The sequence below is a fragment of the Neospora caninum genome, chromosome VIIa (genome assembly GCF_000208865.1).
Source record: "Neospora caninum Liverpool complete genome, chromosome VIIa".
NCBI lineage: Eukaryota > Apicomplexa > Conoidasida > Eucoccidiorida > Sarcocystidae > Neospora > Neospora caninum.
Window position 1 is genome coordinate 3,772,505 of NC_018393.1, and position 17,507 is coordinate 3,790,011.

The window sequence follows — 17,507 nt, forward strand, 5'->3', positions numbered from 1 at the left end:
GAACCCGGGACAGAACAAATAGCTGTTGAGAACGCAAGCAGGAAAAAAAACCACCAGTTCCGCAGGCAGAAAGCAGGGGAAAGCCACTATAGGAAAAACGAGTGCACAAAGACATAAAAGTGCTGGACGACGCGGGGCAGAGGCCGCGCAGCGAGCGCAATGAACTCGCGCGTAGCCAGCACTGAAGGGATGTGGCAATGCCCGAAGTTCGCCGACCCGGACAAGAACCCGGCACATTCAAAGGCAGTCAACTCTGGCCTGGCAACTTTGTCGTTTGGCACGTGCTGCGCTCTCGTCCCTGTGTGTGCATGGCCAAGACGTGTGATGTTTACTTCGGTAGAAAATGTGCTCTTTCTCTTGACTGGAGATCCAAGAAATGGCGGTGGAGGGGCCATAGACGCACCAGCGTGAAAACGGGTACCTAACCACAGCTGGATCGCACGACCGTCACTGCGGGAAGGACCTGCGGCCACAGCTCCATTAATCGCCCAGTTGTCTTCTTGATCACTCGGCCACTCATTCCTATCGAGGGTTTTAGGTCTGTAACCAACTCGGCCCATATTGTGTTCCCTTTCCGATTCGCAGCATACAGACACACAGCAAACGTGGTCCGTGGACACCGGACAAGGAATCCCGTGCAAGCAGCACACATTCACCGGCGAACCGCGCGCGTACCGGGGCACGGCGTCACTCTTTGTCTCGCGCCTTTAGTTGCTTACGCTTACCAGTTAATAAATACAGAGAGGCGAGAAAAAGTGCGTCTATAATTGGCATTCACACCCATAAGAGGACGAAAAAAAAACACAGAAGCAAACATAGGGAATCACAGCGATGTCTAAAGAATCACCGTGCGAATGCCCTTCGTGACGACACTTTCTACAAATCTATGTATGATGTATATATATATATATATTCGCTATATGTATATATATATATATATATATTCGCATGGTCACTTTCACGTAGATGAACATAAACATTCACCTTAACGCAAGAAAAATACATACGTGCACCTGCGCATTACGGCGCGCACAGGTGGTTGGACAACTCCCGCCCTTACAAAGTTCTTTACCAAAAGAACAGCTTCTCCTGTCTGTATCCTAGAGATACTCTCCTTGGCCCTGATACCGGGAATCCACCACATCTGCCGAACACTCAAAAGACGAGTTCATCCCAAAATAACGGACCGATGGAAAGATTTGTCGCTGCACCATGGCGGCCAGTGTTCCACATAGCCCGAAGATAGAGATACCAGTGACAACAGAGACGCGACACGAGAAAATAGCGGAGGTCCAGACTACCTGCAATTTTTGCAGAGTCTTCGGCCATAGAAATGCTGTAGACTTCGTAGAGAGCGCAAGTGGCTATCTTGTATCGTACATCCTCCGGCGAAAGGCACGCGCCACCTCGTTGCAACACATCTTTTTGTGAAGAACTCGCCACCTCTGGTGCCTCTCATAGAAGCTGGAGTCGTGTACATTTTGTGGGCTGGAGAACAAGACGTGTTTCGTGTCATTAAAAAAACCTTGATAGTGGGATGCGCCTGTAAACGAAAGAACTATCTTCTGTTTCCACCTTCAGTGATACGCCGATTGCCAACACTCTAACTGCCAGTTTCGATGACTCTGCACGTGTGTACTTTGTCACGTGCATGATATCCGAAGGAGTTTCCGTGTGTCTTTCCAATCTATCTCGTTTGAACGCCAGTGTTTATGCTCAGCTGAAATATGTTACATTGCATTGCCTGTACGCATTCTACGTGTTTTTTTAGTGACCGAGTTCAGTTGTCCGTAGTGGTAGGTTTTACATTAGCTCCCAGTCGCATTTGGAGCCCTGCTGGCTGCTAACCATTCACCTTGTTTGTCGTTGAAACCTTTTTATTGAGCTTGAGTCCTTCTCTCCCCGCTTCAGACTACTTATCTTCCACGTGCTCCTTTCGCGCATGCACCTCACAGCATCTAAAACATGTGGACCTGTGTCGGTGACCCTCGGTGGGTCTTTGGGGCTGGCCGCCGTCCCACTTCACCAGCCCCAAACCTCCAAGTTGGCAGATTCTGATGCTTTTCGGCGAGGTTTTGGGTGGCGTGTTTCACTGTTGAAGCCATCTGTACGAGCAGAAAGCTTTTTTATGAGTGTCTTCTGGACTGTATATCCTGCGAGAGATGCGGGTTTGCGAGGGTTTTATATTTTTGAACCGCAAAGGTTGTCAGTAAATGCAGCATCTTGGTAAGCTTTAGGAATTCCGTGCTTTTAGGTTAGACACGGCAGAAAGCGTCGTGGTCAGAAAAGCCACTTTGGTTTCCCCCCCGTGTTCCAGATCGAACCTTCTCACAGGTTAACATTCTTCCGTTCCACGGTTGTCCTTGCGCCTACAAGCACCAAAAGAAACGAAACGCGTCCAGTTCGTTTTCGGCGCATTCATCGTTCGGGGGTGTCTTCGCTCTGGCCTTTGCCCCTTCCACGTGGGGGAAGGCTCATTTTTCGTTTTCTTCCACGCACCTCTTGGGGCTCTGAAGAAAAACATGGCGCCAGCAAATACCGGAAAGAAGACGACCGCCGGACCGCCTGCCACTTCGGCTGCTTCGAAAGATGCACATGGAGGCTGCTCCTCGTCATCTGTGAAGAAGACGCTCTCCGGAGAGAAACCGACAGCTTCATCTCCTCCTTCTGTTTCCGCAGCTCATCCTTCCCCCGCAGCGGAAAATCGGAAGCCCGGGGGCAGCAAGAAAACCAGCTCGGCAAAGAACCCTGTGGCGCCCCGCAGCAAAACGGGCGGAGGCTCTCGTCGTAACTCGAAGGCGAGTGCACAAGTCTCCACAGGCCCACATAACGACGTGAACGCAGTTTCTAGCGGAAACAATTCAGAACTCATGAGCGCGGGAGGGGGGCCCTCGGCGGCCGGCCCCAGCTTTGTTCCGCTCGTTTGTCTCTTCGGCCCTCCCTGCAGTGGGAAAGGAACGCTGGCTGCTTTGCTTAAGGAGAAACTAGGAATGCTACACTGTTCGACCGGAGATTTGCTGCGTCAAGTCGCAAAGGAGGAAGGAGAAAAGAGTGAGGTCGGTGCCGCCATGAAGGCGGGAAAACTCGTGAACGATAGGGTCATTGTTCGTGTTTTGCAAGATGCAATGGCGAAGAACGCGAAGGCGGAGTGCAAGGGAATCATTCTCGATGGATTCCCGAGGAATGGGGCCCAGGTCGACGTGCTCAGAGAAATGAAGCTCTGGCCTGGTAAGAAAAATGTGGAGAATGCCTTCCGTGTCAAACCTGGTTTCCGTTGCCAGTGGTCCCGACATGTTGCGGCCATCTCCCTACGAGAAGAAGAGCCATCGCAATTGTCTTGCTCCGGTCCTCCAAGGGTGCCGCTTTTTCTATTTTCCCCTTTGCTGTTGTATGTGTTGCTTTCAGATGTTTCTTTCTTGATAAACGTCCCCCACGAGACCCTGTTGCGACGCATGGCGGCCCGCCGCGTAGACCCCGTCACTGGCGAGGTCTTCGGGCTTGGCTCCGAACCAACTGATGAAGAGCAGAAAAAGAGGCTGATTCGGAGAGATGATGACAGCGATGAGGTTTTAGAGAATAGGATCAAAGATTTCGCAGCGAACATGGCATGCATAGCGGAGCGCCTCACCGGAGACAAACGACAACGCGGAGAAAATACTGAGGAAACTGGCACACTGCAAGATGGAAACGAGAAAGAAGGAAAGACAAATGAAACCTGTGAACTCATCGAGGTTCCGGGAGACAGAGATATAACAGAGGTTTTCAAGGACGTCCACGAGCATCTCCAACAGAAATTCCCGACAGTCTTCAGTTGATTCATCATTCAGAAAGGTGTTCGGGTAGAAAACGCCAGGGGTTCTCTGTTCGAACAAAGCACAGTGCCCTCAATCTTCAACTGTTAGGCTTGTGGAATGGCAAGTTTCTTAGCCGTGCTGGCGTGTGAACACATATTGCATGCACAGTGAAATAGAAGAAAGAATCATCAGCGCCAGCTTCACCAAATTTTCCTAACGCGAAAATGTTCTGTATCGCGCAAGTATCGTATTTGAAATGACCGCGTATTTTCATGAGGGTTTTCTGTTCCTCAGAATATAGCAGCGCTACTGAGGAGATTACCATGTGTGTCAGTTCAAGAGCATACCAGTGCAGTTGATAATTTTATGAGCCCGCTGCGAGACGCGAGTTCTTGCTGTCACTTCTGTAAAGCGAATATGCATTGGGCCCGCACATTCCGACTCTTTTTACGCGCTTAAGTGACCCTGTGCAGACCCACCAAGAAACATTGTGTATCGCATGCTCGCCTTCTCTTGCTGGTGTAGGTAAATCTGGATACTCATATACATACACACATAATTGTACCGCTGAAGCAATTTGAAATTGCCTTTTCTTGTAGACTGGAAGTAGTCAGAAACCGTCCTTTTTTATGCACGGCTGTAGACCGCAGTGCACCTCGACCAGGGAGAGAGAACGCTACCCACAGATGAGAGGGGCGGGCCTTCACATTTGAAAAAGAAATCTGCAGATTGAGGAATACGCGGGCACATGTGGATAGGTGTAAAGCTACAGGCTTTTAATACTCGGGTGTGGCGGTCTCTTAACGTTACCTTCTTTTATTTCTTCACGCATTCTTACAGTATTTTTACCTCATCGGCGGCACTAACAGGTTAGACGATAAGCTTTAATAAAAGCACTCGGCACTATTATTGTAATGGACAGAAAAACCAGTGCTCATATCGGTATACGTACACGAAGGGAGTTATATCTGCTGGGCACTGCCTGTTCGCTCTGCGTGTTGTTTTCAAATGACACATTGACAGAAGCGTGACCTTGCGTCATTGTCTGGACTATCACCTACCGCTCGTCGTGCAAGGTTTGGATTCCTCTCTCACTCTGTGTTTGGTCAAACATACCCGTGAAAAACGGGGAAGAATGTTTAGTAGCGTGTGAATCGAACGGACTACCTTCTGGTTTCATTTCGCCATTCATGCTCCCCTCAACTGAGCCGATTCCGTTGCGCAGAACAGCGCGAACAGAGAGGGAGGAGGGGACACAGGTAGGACGCCGGCCTCCCTTCTGTTTTGGGAACTTTGGGATCTTTTCCACATTTAAAGTGCATGTAGATTTCTCTGTGCAAGTCTTCTAAACCTTGAAACGCTGTCTCAAGCGAAGGAATTCCTTCGAGAACGGCATTTCTAGGGTGAAAAAAAGCTCCAGAGGGAAAAAGCAGCGAGGACGGAAATACGATTGTTTGTAAGCATATCCTTTCACCATATATATATATATATATATATATATATATATATATATATATGTATATATATGTACCGAATCTGCGGCGACGTATCTACTACATGTTACGTCTTACAAGCTAGACTACCGGGGTAGGGCTTGAAACACGCAATTTTCACGGTTTCCTTTTCGGTTCGCGCGCCTCTCCACGCCCCAAAAGCTTCCAAGAGGCAGGGTGATCATTTTCCAGGCAGGAAGAAAGACGCAGCTCTCCCGGAGGCGACGATCCGGGGGGCTGCCTTGGTAGAGGCAGACGCCTCGTGGACAGCACTGCGTCACTAGAGAGCAACCTACGGAAAGGAAAACTGGTCCTCTGTCGTGCTCGAGAGCCAGGCGCTGTCCTTACAGCCGCCGCCGGGTTCTCTTGCGGACTGTTCCCCGTTTTCTTGCGGCCAGAAAGCCGACGAACCCCCATTACAAAATCCAATGCATGTATCCCCGGCCATTCGTTATCTCACTACCGATGCACGGCGTCTTCACCCTCCCCCAAGACATAGGTCTGAACGCAAATGTTTCCCGGCCGATGCGAAACGCTCAAACACGAGGTCTGCTCCGCATGCATCCAGCGACGGGAGACTCCCCTGGATTGCCGACGCGCCCCTGAGAAAACACGGTAAACAAAGACATTCAAGATCTAAACCAGTAGGCCAACTCGTAGTATAAACTCCGCAAAAAAAGGTGATGCGCGCAGATACACACAAAAGAAAGGCAGAGTTGTGAGAAGCTGGTAAATTGAACCCTAAAGGACGTAACTCTTCGGCTTAAAGAAACTCCTTTTTTGCAAAGTGCACTCGTCACGCGTATGGAAAGAAAAATGGCGAAATTGCAAGTCTAGGTTGATGGCAACGCTTTCTGCCAGGTGAACGGTTCGAAAAAGCCTGTTCTACGCGGCTCCCGATGAGACAAGGCAGACGCGTTTGTCGCGACTTCTCTCCCGAAAACGTGGCTCTTCCCAAAGAGCGCCTCTCACGCTAACGTGTGTGTGTGTGTGGACCGGAGCCGGTCTCCCTGCAGTAGAACCGTTTGCCTTTGAGTCCTTTCCGTCTTACCTCTCGTGCGGACTCTCATCTCTTGCCCCTTGATCCGGTTTTCTCTTGGACTTGCTGCGCCTGCTTCGTTCTCCGCTTCAAGTCCGCCAGTCTCGCGATGACGACGGCCTTTACGCGTTCCAGTTCCTCCGCGTCTTCCATGGAGGCGACTGCCGCGAGAACACTTTTTTCCCGGTCTCTGCCGTCTACAGAGAAAGCAGCTGGCGCGCCTTTATGCTCCAACTCGCGCACGGCGCCAGTCTTTGCTTTCCAGTCTGACGATTTGTCGCGGACGTCCGGGCCGGCGCTCCCTGAAGCGTCTCCAGCAGGCTCCAGGCACTGCGGGTTCTGCTGGGAAGCTGCGCCTACAGGCTCGCCGTGTCTCTCTCCGCCCATAGAATACCCTCGGCGGGAGTCGACACCAACCCTGTCGCCCTCGAAATCTTGAAATTCGTCCTCAACTTTCTCGTGCGGAGGCTGGAGGCGCAAATCTTCGCGTGATGCATGGCGGGGCAGGCGACGACGGTGTACCTCGGGTTTGCTCGCGTCCTCAGTGTACACGAAACTCGTGTAGTAGAGATGTGTGAACATTCCTGTGAGAATTTGACAGTCGAAGCGATCTGTGACGCCGCCGTGGCCAGGGATGATCTCTCCAAAGTCTTTGATCCGGGCGGCGCGTTTGAACCCACTCGCGAAGAAGCCGCCAAAGGGAGCTAAGAACCCGGCAAACAGCCCCAACACAATGCTGTGGAACTGAAAAGGAGAGAAATAAAAGCGACACGAAGGCGAGGTTGAGCGACGCGGACTGCGGGCCAGATGCGACCTTTCCACAGGCATGTCCTCCGGAGCGAAACCGTCTGCCACCGTCACAGCCTGCTGTTCCTGCTGAATACGGACCGCGCCTTCGTTCTCGTCCGGGACCACGTCTCCCGAGCCCCCGAAGCCGCCCTTTGCGCGCTCGCCCTGTTGCCGTCCGAACGTCGGTGCTTCTCGGCGGGTGCGACCTCGCGGTTGGGCGCCGCTGCCACGTCCCTCGACCTTGCGTTCTTGCGCCGTCCCGATCTGTTCCGGCACGTCCCCCCCGTCAACATCCTCGGCCCCCAGAGCCGCTGCGTCTTCCCGGAGTCGGGCTCTGCCAATTTCCTCCGGCGTCGGTTCGAGAGGAGCGGTCCAGCTCTTCAGCCCGAGGAAAGCCTCGACTTCGGCGTCGTAGCACCGGGGCACGAACGCGTCGGGGACGTCGCAATCGAGGCCCTGCCACATGGCGAAGGGCCGGAAGTCGATCATGCGCGGTGGGCAGACGAACACTTTGTACTCCTGCAGTTGTTTCGCGACGAGCACGGCCCACAGCAGCGTGATGAAGGACGCACCGACGAACCCCTCGACGGTCTTTTTGGGCGACAGGCGGATGAGGCGCGTGCGGCCAAAGAGCATGCCGCAAATGTAGGCCGAGACGTCGTTGACAATCACGAGCGACGTCGGGAGAATGAACCAAATGAGGCCGGAGTAGATGTTGGCGATTTGCATCAGAGCCTGGCCGACGATGAACACTAGGGCGACCAGCATGACGCCCAACTGGGAAAATTGGTACCGCATCGAGCCTTTCCGCAGAGAGAGAATGAACCACACCAGGCCAATGAACCCCGCAGTGTACGTGACCAGACTGTGAAACGTGAGGAGGCGCTCCAAGAAGCGGCGTGCGGCGCGGCCGAACACGGAACGTGCAGCATGGGCGCTTTCCTCGACGTCTCCGGCAGCCCCTCCAGCGCCACTCCCGCCGAACGGGCTGCTTGGCGAGTCGCACGGTCGCCACGGCATCCGAAGCACCGAAGGAAGTCCGAAACCCATGATGGTGATCAAAAACCAGTACCACTTGAGCCAGTAGAAGTCCGGGATCCGAGCCTCCTCGCGTTTCTGCTTGACCGCGATAATTTCCCAGTACATCGACGCCACGAGGGCGAGAACTAAGCCTGCGCTGTACACGTGACCCGCAGCCAGGATGATGATGAAGGTGAAAACGAGAATCAACGTCCAGAGCGACCGAACGCGGAAGGTCTGCAGCTTCTTCTCGAGGGGTTTATCCGCTTCCAGCTGGACGGATGACTGCCCCGCAGGCGTCGGATGGACCACGCTGTTTGCGCGCGAGACGCCAGTCGAGATCCCTGTCAGTCCCTTTGTCCCCGCGGAGGCCCCCGCGCCCGTCTCGACGCCAACGGAGGCGCCGAAGGCAGCCGTCTCGACTCCTCCTGGCCGGCTGCTGCCATATGCGGGCGGCGCGAGGCCAACGCAGCGGAACGGCTTCAGCAGAAATGCAAGCAAGGCCCCGGCTGCAGGCGAGGAAGACGTCGAGGGAGGCCGAGATCGACTGTGTCGAGTTGCGGCATCTCGCGAAGCGGCTGCCAGGTGCTCTGTGGGGCTGCTTCTTCGCTGCCTCAGGCTTGCTGCGGGGTCGGAAGACACAGGCATGCCTGCAGGCCTCTCACTGAATCTTTTCTCGCGCGGGAAAGATGCTTCTTCCCCCTCACCCTTTCGAGATCTGGCCGCGCGTGGGCCTTGAGCAGCGCCGCCTCGGGTCTCACGCATTGCCAGGTGAGAGGCATCCTCCTGGTTGGCTGTCCAAAGAGGTCCAGAACAAGACGCACACTTCCCCGTCTCTCCCGCACGGGATTCTGGTTCTGGGTCCGTATCGAGACCCCACTCTGTCGTCGAGTGCTCCCCTTCGCTCTCTTCCACCGACCTCATGTCTGCTCCACTCTGGTGCGCAGAAACAGCCGTCGGGACTGGAGACGCTGCAGAGGGACGTACACCTCGATAGCTGTCTCTCGGAGTTGCTGCGGATTTTGATTCAAGACAGTGGCCACACACAGAACAACAGAAATCCTTCCCCAGCAAATCCACAGTGCGACGAGATGATTTCATCGCACTGGGTAGTTCATTGAGAGGCGGCCTTTGAGGACGGAGCGGAAAGCCACTGGAGACTCTCGACACACCGAGGGACGAAGAGGACCGGGAGAATCACGTGGAGGACGACACAGACGAGGGAAGCGTCGATGAAAAAGATACGTTTGCGTAGTCTGCATTCTCTACCTCGGCCAGGCCTTGTCCTGGATTGCCTTCCTCAGCAGACGCACCATCGAAACGCGAACAGGAATGCCTGTTTCCCACCTGTGACACATCTGACCTCGGTGACGGTGGAGGTTCCATACCGAGGCCCCTCCCGTGTCGAGAGAAAATGTGGAGTCGCCGAGGACAGACGGAAAAGCGCTTCACTCGCGGAGGTTCACGTCTCGGCTGTGACGCGGAGCATGGGCTCGAAAACCTCAGGACATCTTCCCACAGATTTAAGGCAGTTCAGACTCCCACTGTGAACGCCCGCTGAACATTATCAGTCTGTCCCTCTGGCCGAGACCAAGGCTCGCTCCGGTCCGGGGTGAAATTCGTGAGCAGTTTTGCGCACCGCCCACTCGCTGGAACTGGACGCCGCGGGTCCCGTGGGTGGGACAGGAAAAATATCGAATCTCAAAGACACAAAAGTTTAGCGGAGCCTCGAACCTCCGTTCAAGACCGGAAATGAAGCTCCAGTAGAAACAGAGTGCTGACTGCGTTAGGCGCGGAGCCGTGTCCGCTGCCAGCTTTGAGGTCGGAGCGTCGAACACGGAACAACTGCCCGAGCGCATCCGTACATTGCAGACGAACCCACGCAAGTTCACCACGGCACACGAAAATCAGAGAGAAGCAGCGACAGGAACAGACGAGAGGGCATAGAAGACCGAACTGCGTGAACGAGCGTCTCTCTCAGTACCACACACACACACACACACACATCCAGGTCAACAGACGAAGGGGCTGGTGACATCCACGTACTATTTGCGAGGAATTTGTCCAGTCCTAGAGAAAACTGCATTCTTCTCCAGCTGAAACAACAATACAAAGATGAATCATTCCGTGGTTTGCATCTTAACTGCCACTTTCTTTTTTAAGGGAGAAGAAGCGCGCAGGAGAATCGTGGGTTGGTCGCCTCCACGGACTTGGCAAAGCAGACGCCAGGACCGAAGAAGGCCTCTCCCCTTGGTACTTCTAATGACTTCTTAGACAGTCGTTTAGAAAAGGACAAGTCAACCCACAGCAACTATATTTGCAGGCGAAAATGGCGTTTGTGCCGCTTTCAAAGAGACGAAAAATGGGGAACTCTCACGGTCGTGAATGTTCGCCGCGACAGACAACGAAAATAGACATCGACGAAAAGGCGCAGTCCGCGGGCCGATATCTGTTTCCTCGCCTCTAAAAAGTACGCGTTTCCTACACCACGTGTGTTTACAGCAAGCCTTCTGGCTTTCCTTTAAACTGGCAGAAGGGGAAATAATTTGGACATACAACGGTAGTCCATCGTCCAGGTGCCAGCGTGGAGAGAATCGTTAGCAGGACACACTGCACACATATAGCGCGTTTTGTTTGAAGTTGTGCGAGGTCCGGAGTGGAGGGAAGTGAATGTGAACCGGTTTACACGCTCGTTCCGTGCCAACAACAGCTTTGCGTGTAAGAAGAAATACTGCACAGACAGTTGTGCGTTTGAAAAACGCTCGGGCGTGGATGCAACGTCACCAAGGATCGGGGAGAGCGGGACACCCGCTCTTCCAAGTTCGGACTGTGTACGATGCTCACGTATGAATAGCGCTTTTGACACTGCTTTTCCTAGTGCTTTCGCCCATGATTAAAAAACGGGATAGAATTGACAGTGTCCTAGGAAACTAAGCTCATGAACGCTATTGTGAAGACGACTTCGTCCCGTGCATCTTGGGTGTAGTGTGACAGCTTTCGGTAAAAACGTGGGAAGGTAGCTCTAGTGGTAACAAAAAAGAGAGCGAAGGGGAGAGAAGGGGAGAGACGTAGACTCAGTCATTTCGCAACGCAGAGGAGAGAGACGCCGGCTTGAAGCGTGCTATGTGCTCCGGGGCCCATGCGCGGGAACAAGAGTCCCAGGCGTAAAAATGCGAGGAATTTTCTTGAAGACAAGGACGTCACATCCCAAACTGAAGGAGGAATGGCACCGGAAGGCTTCCGTGCATGTAGGCCCGAGTGACACTACTTGGAAGACGTCACGCCCTGACTGCCCCATCTCTCTCTGAGAAAAGTTTAGTTAAGCGTATGACTGCTGATTCAGATAAAGGCTTTGGGCTTATTGAAATGGAGTGGACATTTGCCCCCTGCATCGCGTTAAGGCGGCACGTAGATGCTTCGTGTCCCACCTGGACGGTTGCCCGCGAGCAGGAAAATCAGCCCGTCTGTTGCAGAACGGCCTTCTTGTTGAGGCTCATCAGGGAAAGCCACCTCTCGATCAGAACGGATGAAAGAAGAATGGGCATTCGTGCCATGTTCCTTTTCGGAAATAACTACTACCAGTAGTGTATGTCATCCATGGCCGTTCGCGTCGAGCCACGCCCGTCGCCCGACCGCAAAGCCATCAGCAGGCGGGGGAGTTTTTCCTGCCGCTCAAATTTCGTTCTTTTCGACGTTATGTCGAGCCCCTTTGTTCGGCACAAGGAAACAACCACGATAAAAGAACAAGTTTGCGCTCTCACAAGCACGGGGTCACCAGCTGCTTCGATATCTCTGCTGGACTGTTTCAGAATACCCCTCGCCGTTAAGGACGGTAGCCCAGCCGAGTCAAATCGGTTTGCGTTTGTTCGCGTTTTTCTACATGCATGTTCTGTTACAAGAAACAGTCACACTGGCTTCAACTGCCTACCTAAAGAACGCGTTGGCTGCGCAGTTTTAATCTCTCTCAGAAATGCGCATAAATTTCTTTCCACATTGTGAAGAAGATGCTGCTGTTCTGAAGCCTCAGGGAACGCACTATCTCCATCAGAGGACGCAGAACCTGACTAACCTTAACACCTCTGAAATCATAAACAGGGTCAAAGCTTCCTGGAGCGACTCGACTGGCACTATTGATAGCGTGACAGCTCTTTTGATTTCCATGAACGGAGTCCTAGTGCCATCCCGCAATCAGCGGGCGCATTTACCAGCACAGAAGAGCAACTCCGAGCGATGCACGTTGGCCAAGTACCCAACACTGCCCCCGCCCATGCACTGTAGTTGGGAAGATCACGTCGAAGAAAGTGGTCACTGAATTAACAAGTAATTTCCTTTCAGAGTTCTGGGTTACGGCGTCGTGGTATTCCTCGAGTTATATTCGAGGAAAGGTGACGCCGCAGTCTCGGCATGGTATTCACGTCCTACCGTCTACGATACTTAGCATCTGCAACTGCCAGTCTCAGTAACCGTGCTCAACTCTGCTCGTGCCGCTCTCCAGACCCTTGAGATCCTCTGAGAAAAAAAATTCACGGATTACAGGAGCGTACACTGCGGCGCCTCCCGTTCGAAGGCAGCTGTCAGCTGAAGCGTGGCAGTGGCAGGCCACAGCGAAAGTTCCCGCTTGTGGTTCTTCAACGGAAAGGCAAGAAAACAGTGTGTCCGGTCGCTGGCGGTCTATTCCAACATACCCCGAATGCCCAAAACATGCGACTCGTTGTTGTCTTCCCACGCTCTCTGCTGGCTGACAGCCTGGTCACGGAACACGCCTTGCAGTGTGTCCCTATTATGCAGCTGTTTCTGAGAAAAATGCAGCACAAGTTCATGACGACATACGAGGTAGGGTATTCTATGGATATGCCGGCTGCCGCCCGACACTGTTCCACAATAGAAGAAGCTGTGGATCTTCGAACGCCAGGCATGCAAGTGACTCTAATGGGAACATTCGGCAAACGGTAAGAATGGGTAGCGTTTCGTACTAGCTGGCTGCACCCGAGTGAATGACAGAAACCGGCATTCCTGCGCTCCAAAAGAGGAAAACAATCGAAAAATACACACAGCAAACCAGAGTATCGGCCACTAACCCGGCCAGCAAAAAGCATGTGCTTTTGCCGTGCGACTTTACGCGCGCGACTTGCTGCGTTAGGCAGCTGACACCGCAGCCGCTTTAGAATCACACTTTTTCGCGGGTAGTGTAACGTTTGTGGCTTCCGTTGTAACGTGAAACACAAAAGTTCTTGTGCACTGCCCGGGGGAAAAGTGTGTATCCATGTGTAAGCCGTTTCCCCGTGAACTGCGAGCATCGCAGAGAAGTCACCCGGAGCTCAGGGATCTCCGTCGTTGACCACCCCGTATCGTGGCGAAACAAGCGGGATGAGTCCCCCCGAGGCGGCTGCAGTTTGTCTTACGGATACGCATAAGCATTTCGTTTCTCGTTCACTTTCTTTTCAGTCATTTGGCCTTCGACCGAACTGCTTCGTCGCAGAAACGGGACTCCTCGAAGGGGCGTCCAGCTGCGTCCCCGCAGTCGCAACGCTGTTCACGGAAGCACTCGGCGCCTCCAGTTAGTCACGTTTTCTCATCGCCACCCGATTCGAGTCTATCCTTTCTTTGTAACAGGACATTTGAGGCGTCTAGGAGCTTCCTGGCTCCTATCCCGCTCTTCCCACCATGGCGGGGCCGAAGCCGCTGTGTGATGGTCCGACGGCAGGTGGCGACTTTGGCGACGACACGGGTCTTCCTGCGCGTACACAGTGCAGGAGTTCTGCGCATGCACAAACACGGGCACCTGACGCGCGCGCTGTTCCGAGCAAGTCGGATGCCGCTCGACACTCTCTCCCTTCTCTCGGCAACTCTACCTCTGTGGACGACTGCGCGGCAGACGCTTCGGCGTCGGACTCAGCAGCAACCGATAGGACTCCACGGAGCTCCCTAGACGGTACAGACCCCGCAACAGCTGATGACGAGCCGCGGAAGTTGCTCCAGGCGCTGACTTCGTCGGTTTCGTGTCTCATTGTTACAGATGTGCAGCGGGACTTCTGCGAGGGCGGAGCCCTAGGAGGCGAAGGACGCGTCGGCATGGTTCACAACATCAACCGACTGCGATGTTGGAGAAGCGCCGGGACGGGCCACCGCTTTTCCGGTGTTCCATTTGAACAACTCCCGACGAGCTTGGAAGCTGCAGACGTTGCCGACGAGTTGTTTGACTACGTCGTCGTGAGCCGAGACTGGCATCCGCCCAATCACCTGTCTTTCGCGAGAAACCACGGCAGCAACTGCAATCGCGAAGCGTGTGTTTGTGGGGACGAACAAGAGGAATCTGGAGACCCCGAGCCTGGAAATGCGGCAAGCGACGCGGTGCGGAGCACAGGAAAGCACGACGGGTACGGAAAAACCGCGGGGACTCAAACGCGGCCTGCAAACGAGCAGGCGCCTAAGATGGCGCGTAAACAGGAAAGCGTGAATGGCCGCGTTTTGGAGTCTGAGGCGAACGGGAGTGGAAACTCTCCAGTCGAGGGGCCCGCGACAGTGTCGGGGAGCGTGTCTGATGATGGAAGAGCAACAAAGAAGTCACGACTCGAGCAGCAGCCCTTGGGCCCTAATCAAGTCCGACGTCGAAGAACCGGCGTCGTGCTGGATCTATGGCCTGTACATTGTGTACAAAACATGCCGGGCGCAGAGCTTCATCCAGACCTGCTCCCACGAGCGAGCGACGTTACGGTGTACAAAGCAACCGATCGTGAGGTACGTTCTACACACCCAATACATGTATATACACATTGCACACGTGGAGAAAAAAGCAAGGGAGACAGGGATAGGGAAAGAAAGGAGATTGCGGTTCGCCGAGCAAATCATAAAGGTGCACAGTGCACACGAGCTGGCCATGCGTCCTACTGTCCGGTTTTCCCAAAGGAACATGCCTGGTAGAAAAATGGAACGGAAACAAGAGGGATCGTGTACGGTAGTACCTTGTGTCCTGTGGAAGTTATCTGCATGTGCATTTTTGTTTGTGGGCGTGGATTGGACGTACAATCCACGACGTGCAGTCTCGGGTTTCATGAGTAGTGAATCGTCTTCCGTTTGAAGAGCAGGTGCTGGGATTCCTAGCAAGTCTTTTAGAGACGGCGATGGTCCGGACGGTGCGTGAACGCGTTGCTGCCGATACACCGCGACTGCATGTTGCAGGCTGTGATTGCATGCTCGGAAAATATGTTGCACTCGGTTTGCCATTTGGTTCGCTTGCAGTTTGACAGCTACTCATGTTTCGGACACGACCAGCACAAGACCCCACTGGAGTCCCTGCTCCGAGAGTGGAAAGTCGAGACGGTGTGTGTTGTGGGGCTGTGCATCGACTACTGCGTCAAGGCGACTGCACTCGCTGCAGTACAAGTCCCAGGTGTACAGACAGTATCCGTCCTGCTAGATTGTTCCAAGGCAGTCGACGAAGAAGCGATACCAGACGTTCGGAGAGAACTACGCGGCAAAGGCATCATCGTTTGTGCTGCCAAAGAGATGCTTCAGTGACAATCGAAGAGAAAAAGGATTGCACTGGAGAGCAATACCGGGCATTGGGGAGAGACAGTTACAGGCGTATTGTTAGCGGCGTTGCTGTTGCGAACAGCCGTGTGGGCCGATGCCGTCTCTCTCGTTTGGGCCGTAAGGACAGCCCAGGCGAGAAGGGGCTTCCACGTGCGAGATTTTGGCAAGTGTGTCGAGACACAGCAGTCCTCGATAAAAGGAACAGGCAACTGCCGGAGAAAGAAGCGTACAGAGGGCTGCGGAGGTCGTACTTTCGTATGCCAGTTTGCCATAGGACACAACGGAACGGCATTATCAACAACCGGTGAGTCGCTGGCGGTGCCTCTGTGTGGAAAATGGAAAGAGGGGATACAAAGAGTGCAAGGCCCAAAGGGGGGGAAAGGGAGAGCGGTACTAGACAGGGATCCAGAGAAGAAGGAACATGGAGAGATGATGAAGTAAAGCCGGGGAAATTGCTGATGAGAACGGCAGAAAGAGCCGAGAGGCACGAAACGAGGGAAAAGGGATCGATTCGGCGCGGAGACGTTTTCAGGAACAACAAAGGGACAGAAGGACAGGGACGAGGCAAATGACTCAAAAGAGAAAGACCGGAGCGATGGAGGTACAATGTTTAGAGGGGCGTGGGGGAGTTCGGACGGGGGGAAACGGGCTGGAAGAGGTGAGAGGTTTGTATAGAACTCTTGCCAGGAGCACGGCAGAAGCCGGCGCGTGTGCACCGTTGCATGCGAGCTGGCTTCACTTTTTTCCGGGTGAGGCGCGGTTTTTTGTGCATAGTGTTTCCCGTTGTCTGTATACGGGGCTGAGACACAAAAATGAGGCGTTCACTATGTTGTCTCCGTGCATGGACAGATGTAGAGTTTAAGTACTGACCGATTGGTGACTGCGTCCGTTTTTGTCTCGGCAAAACTTAGAGTTCGAAGCGATCGTGGGGGAAAGGGGTTGGGAACGTAGTTCGCTTTCAGAGACTGGGCTCCTACCCCATTCTCTCTGGATGGTGAAATCGCCAGACAGGAGACGAGTGCGTACACCTGGTGAGCGCCGAGAGGGGTGGACGCGGCGAGAGTCCGTGTTGAAACGAGGATGGGGAACGAAGGCGCTTCGAGGGGAAGCTATGAAGGAGTAAGGAGCATGTTGTAAATGGAGCAGATCTCGGGCACTGAAACGAAGCCGCCCTTACCTTTCACACGATAAGGCCAACCGGAGTCTTTTCTCCGACGAGTCAGCCTTTGTTATGTCAGCTACCTGCTATATTCGTAATGCTAAAGGGATGAACGTTTTTGTTGTTTCGCCGTTTGTCGTGTTCGAAGATTTGCAAACCATGGTTTCACAACAATTCCAGGAGTTCCGTGCTCCGTGTCGCTGCCGACAAGAATTCCGTAGAGACGCCGACCTGCGTTTACACCCTCGGTGTCGGCTGCTGCATCCCTGCGGCGGCGGGTTCGTTAGTCGGAAACATTATCAGCGATTCACGCCGAGATGCCTCGGTCGCATAACCCACGGTACCGTCGAAATCGAAATAGATGTGGACAAATAGATAAAGCGCGTATGCAAGCGTATACGTATACAGATCGAGTTCAAATGGATAGGGCGGATATGTCTAGCAATAATATGCTGATGTCATCATGAATGCAAGCTGCCATTTGTTGTGGAATGTGACTGTGAAGGGCATGATGACATCTGCATACACAAATGTGTACTTAGAAACACGTCGATGTTCCTGTGAGGAACCAGTTTAGGCCTTCTAGTGGAACACGGCCCCCGGTTCTTAACACACAGAACTCCTAGGAAGAGAGCGGTAGGCGGAATTCGGATCACCGGTCGACGAACTCCTCACACCAC

General features: G+C 53.6%; 3 protein-coding genes across 3 annotated transcripts; 2 read left to right on the top strand and 1 right to left on the bottom strand.

Annotated features, from left to right (window-relative positions):
* Positions 1 to 2,522: 2,522 nt before the first annotated feature.
* Positions 2,523 to 3,815, top strand: NCLIV_023650 (putative adenylate kinase; the record flags this gene model as incomplete). The annotated part of the gene is made up of 2 exons (XM_003882560.1): positions 2,523 to 3,228; positions 3,406 to 3,815. 2 exons carry the CDS (start codon positions 2,523 to 2,525, stop codon positions 3,813 to 3,815), a joined length of 1,116 nt encoding a protein of 371 aa, XP_003882609.1.
* A 2,538-nt stretch (positions 3,816 to 6,353) lies between these two features.
* Positions 6,354 to 9,059, bottom strand: NCLIV_023660 (Phosphatidate cytidylyltransferase,related; the record flags this gene model as incomplete). The annotated part of the gene is made up of 1 exon (XM_003882561.1): positions 6,354 to 9,059. One exon carries the CDS (start codon positions 9,057 to 9,059, stop codon positions 6,354 to 6,356), a length of 2,706 nt encoding a protein of 901 aa, XP_003882610.1.
* A 4,740-nt stretch (positions 9,060 to 13,799) lies between these two features.
* Positions 13,800 to 15,653, top strand: NCLIV_023670 (putative pyrazinamidase/nicotinamidase; the record flags this gene model as incomplete). The annotated part of the gene is made up of 2 exons (XM_003882562.1): positions 13,800 to 14,873; positions 15,375 to 15,653. The coding sequence occupies 2 exons, from the start codon at positions 13,800 to 13,802 to the stop codon at positions 15,651 to 15,653; spliced, it is 1,353 nt and encodes a 450-aa protein (XP_003882611.1).
* Positions 15,654 to 17,507: the final 1,854 nt, after the last annotated feature.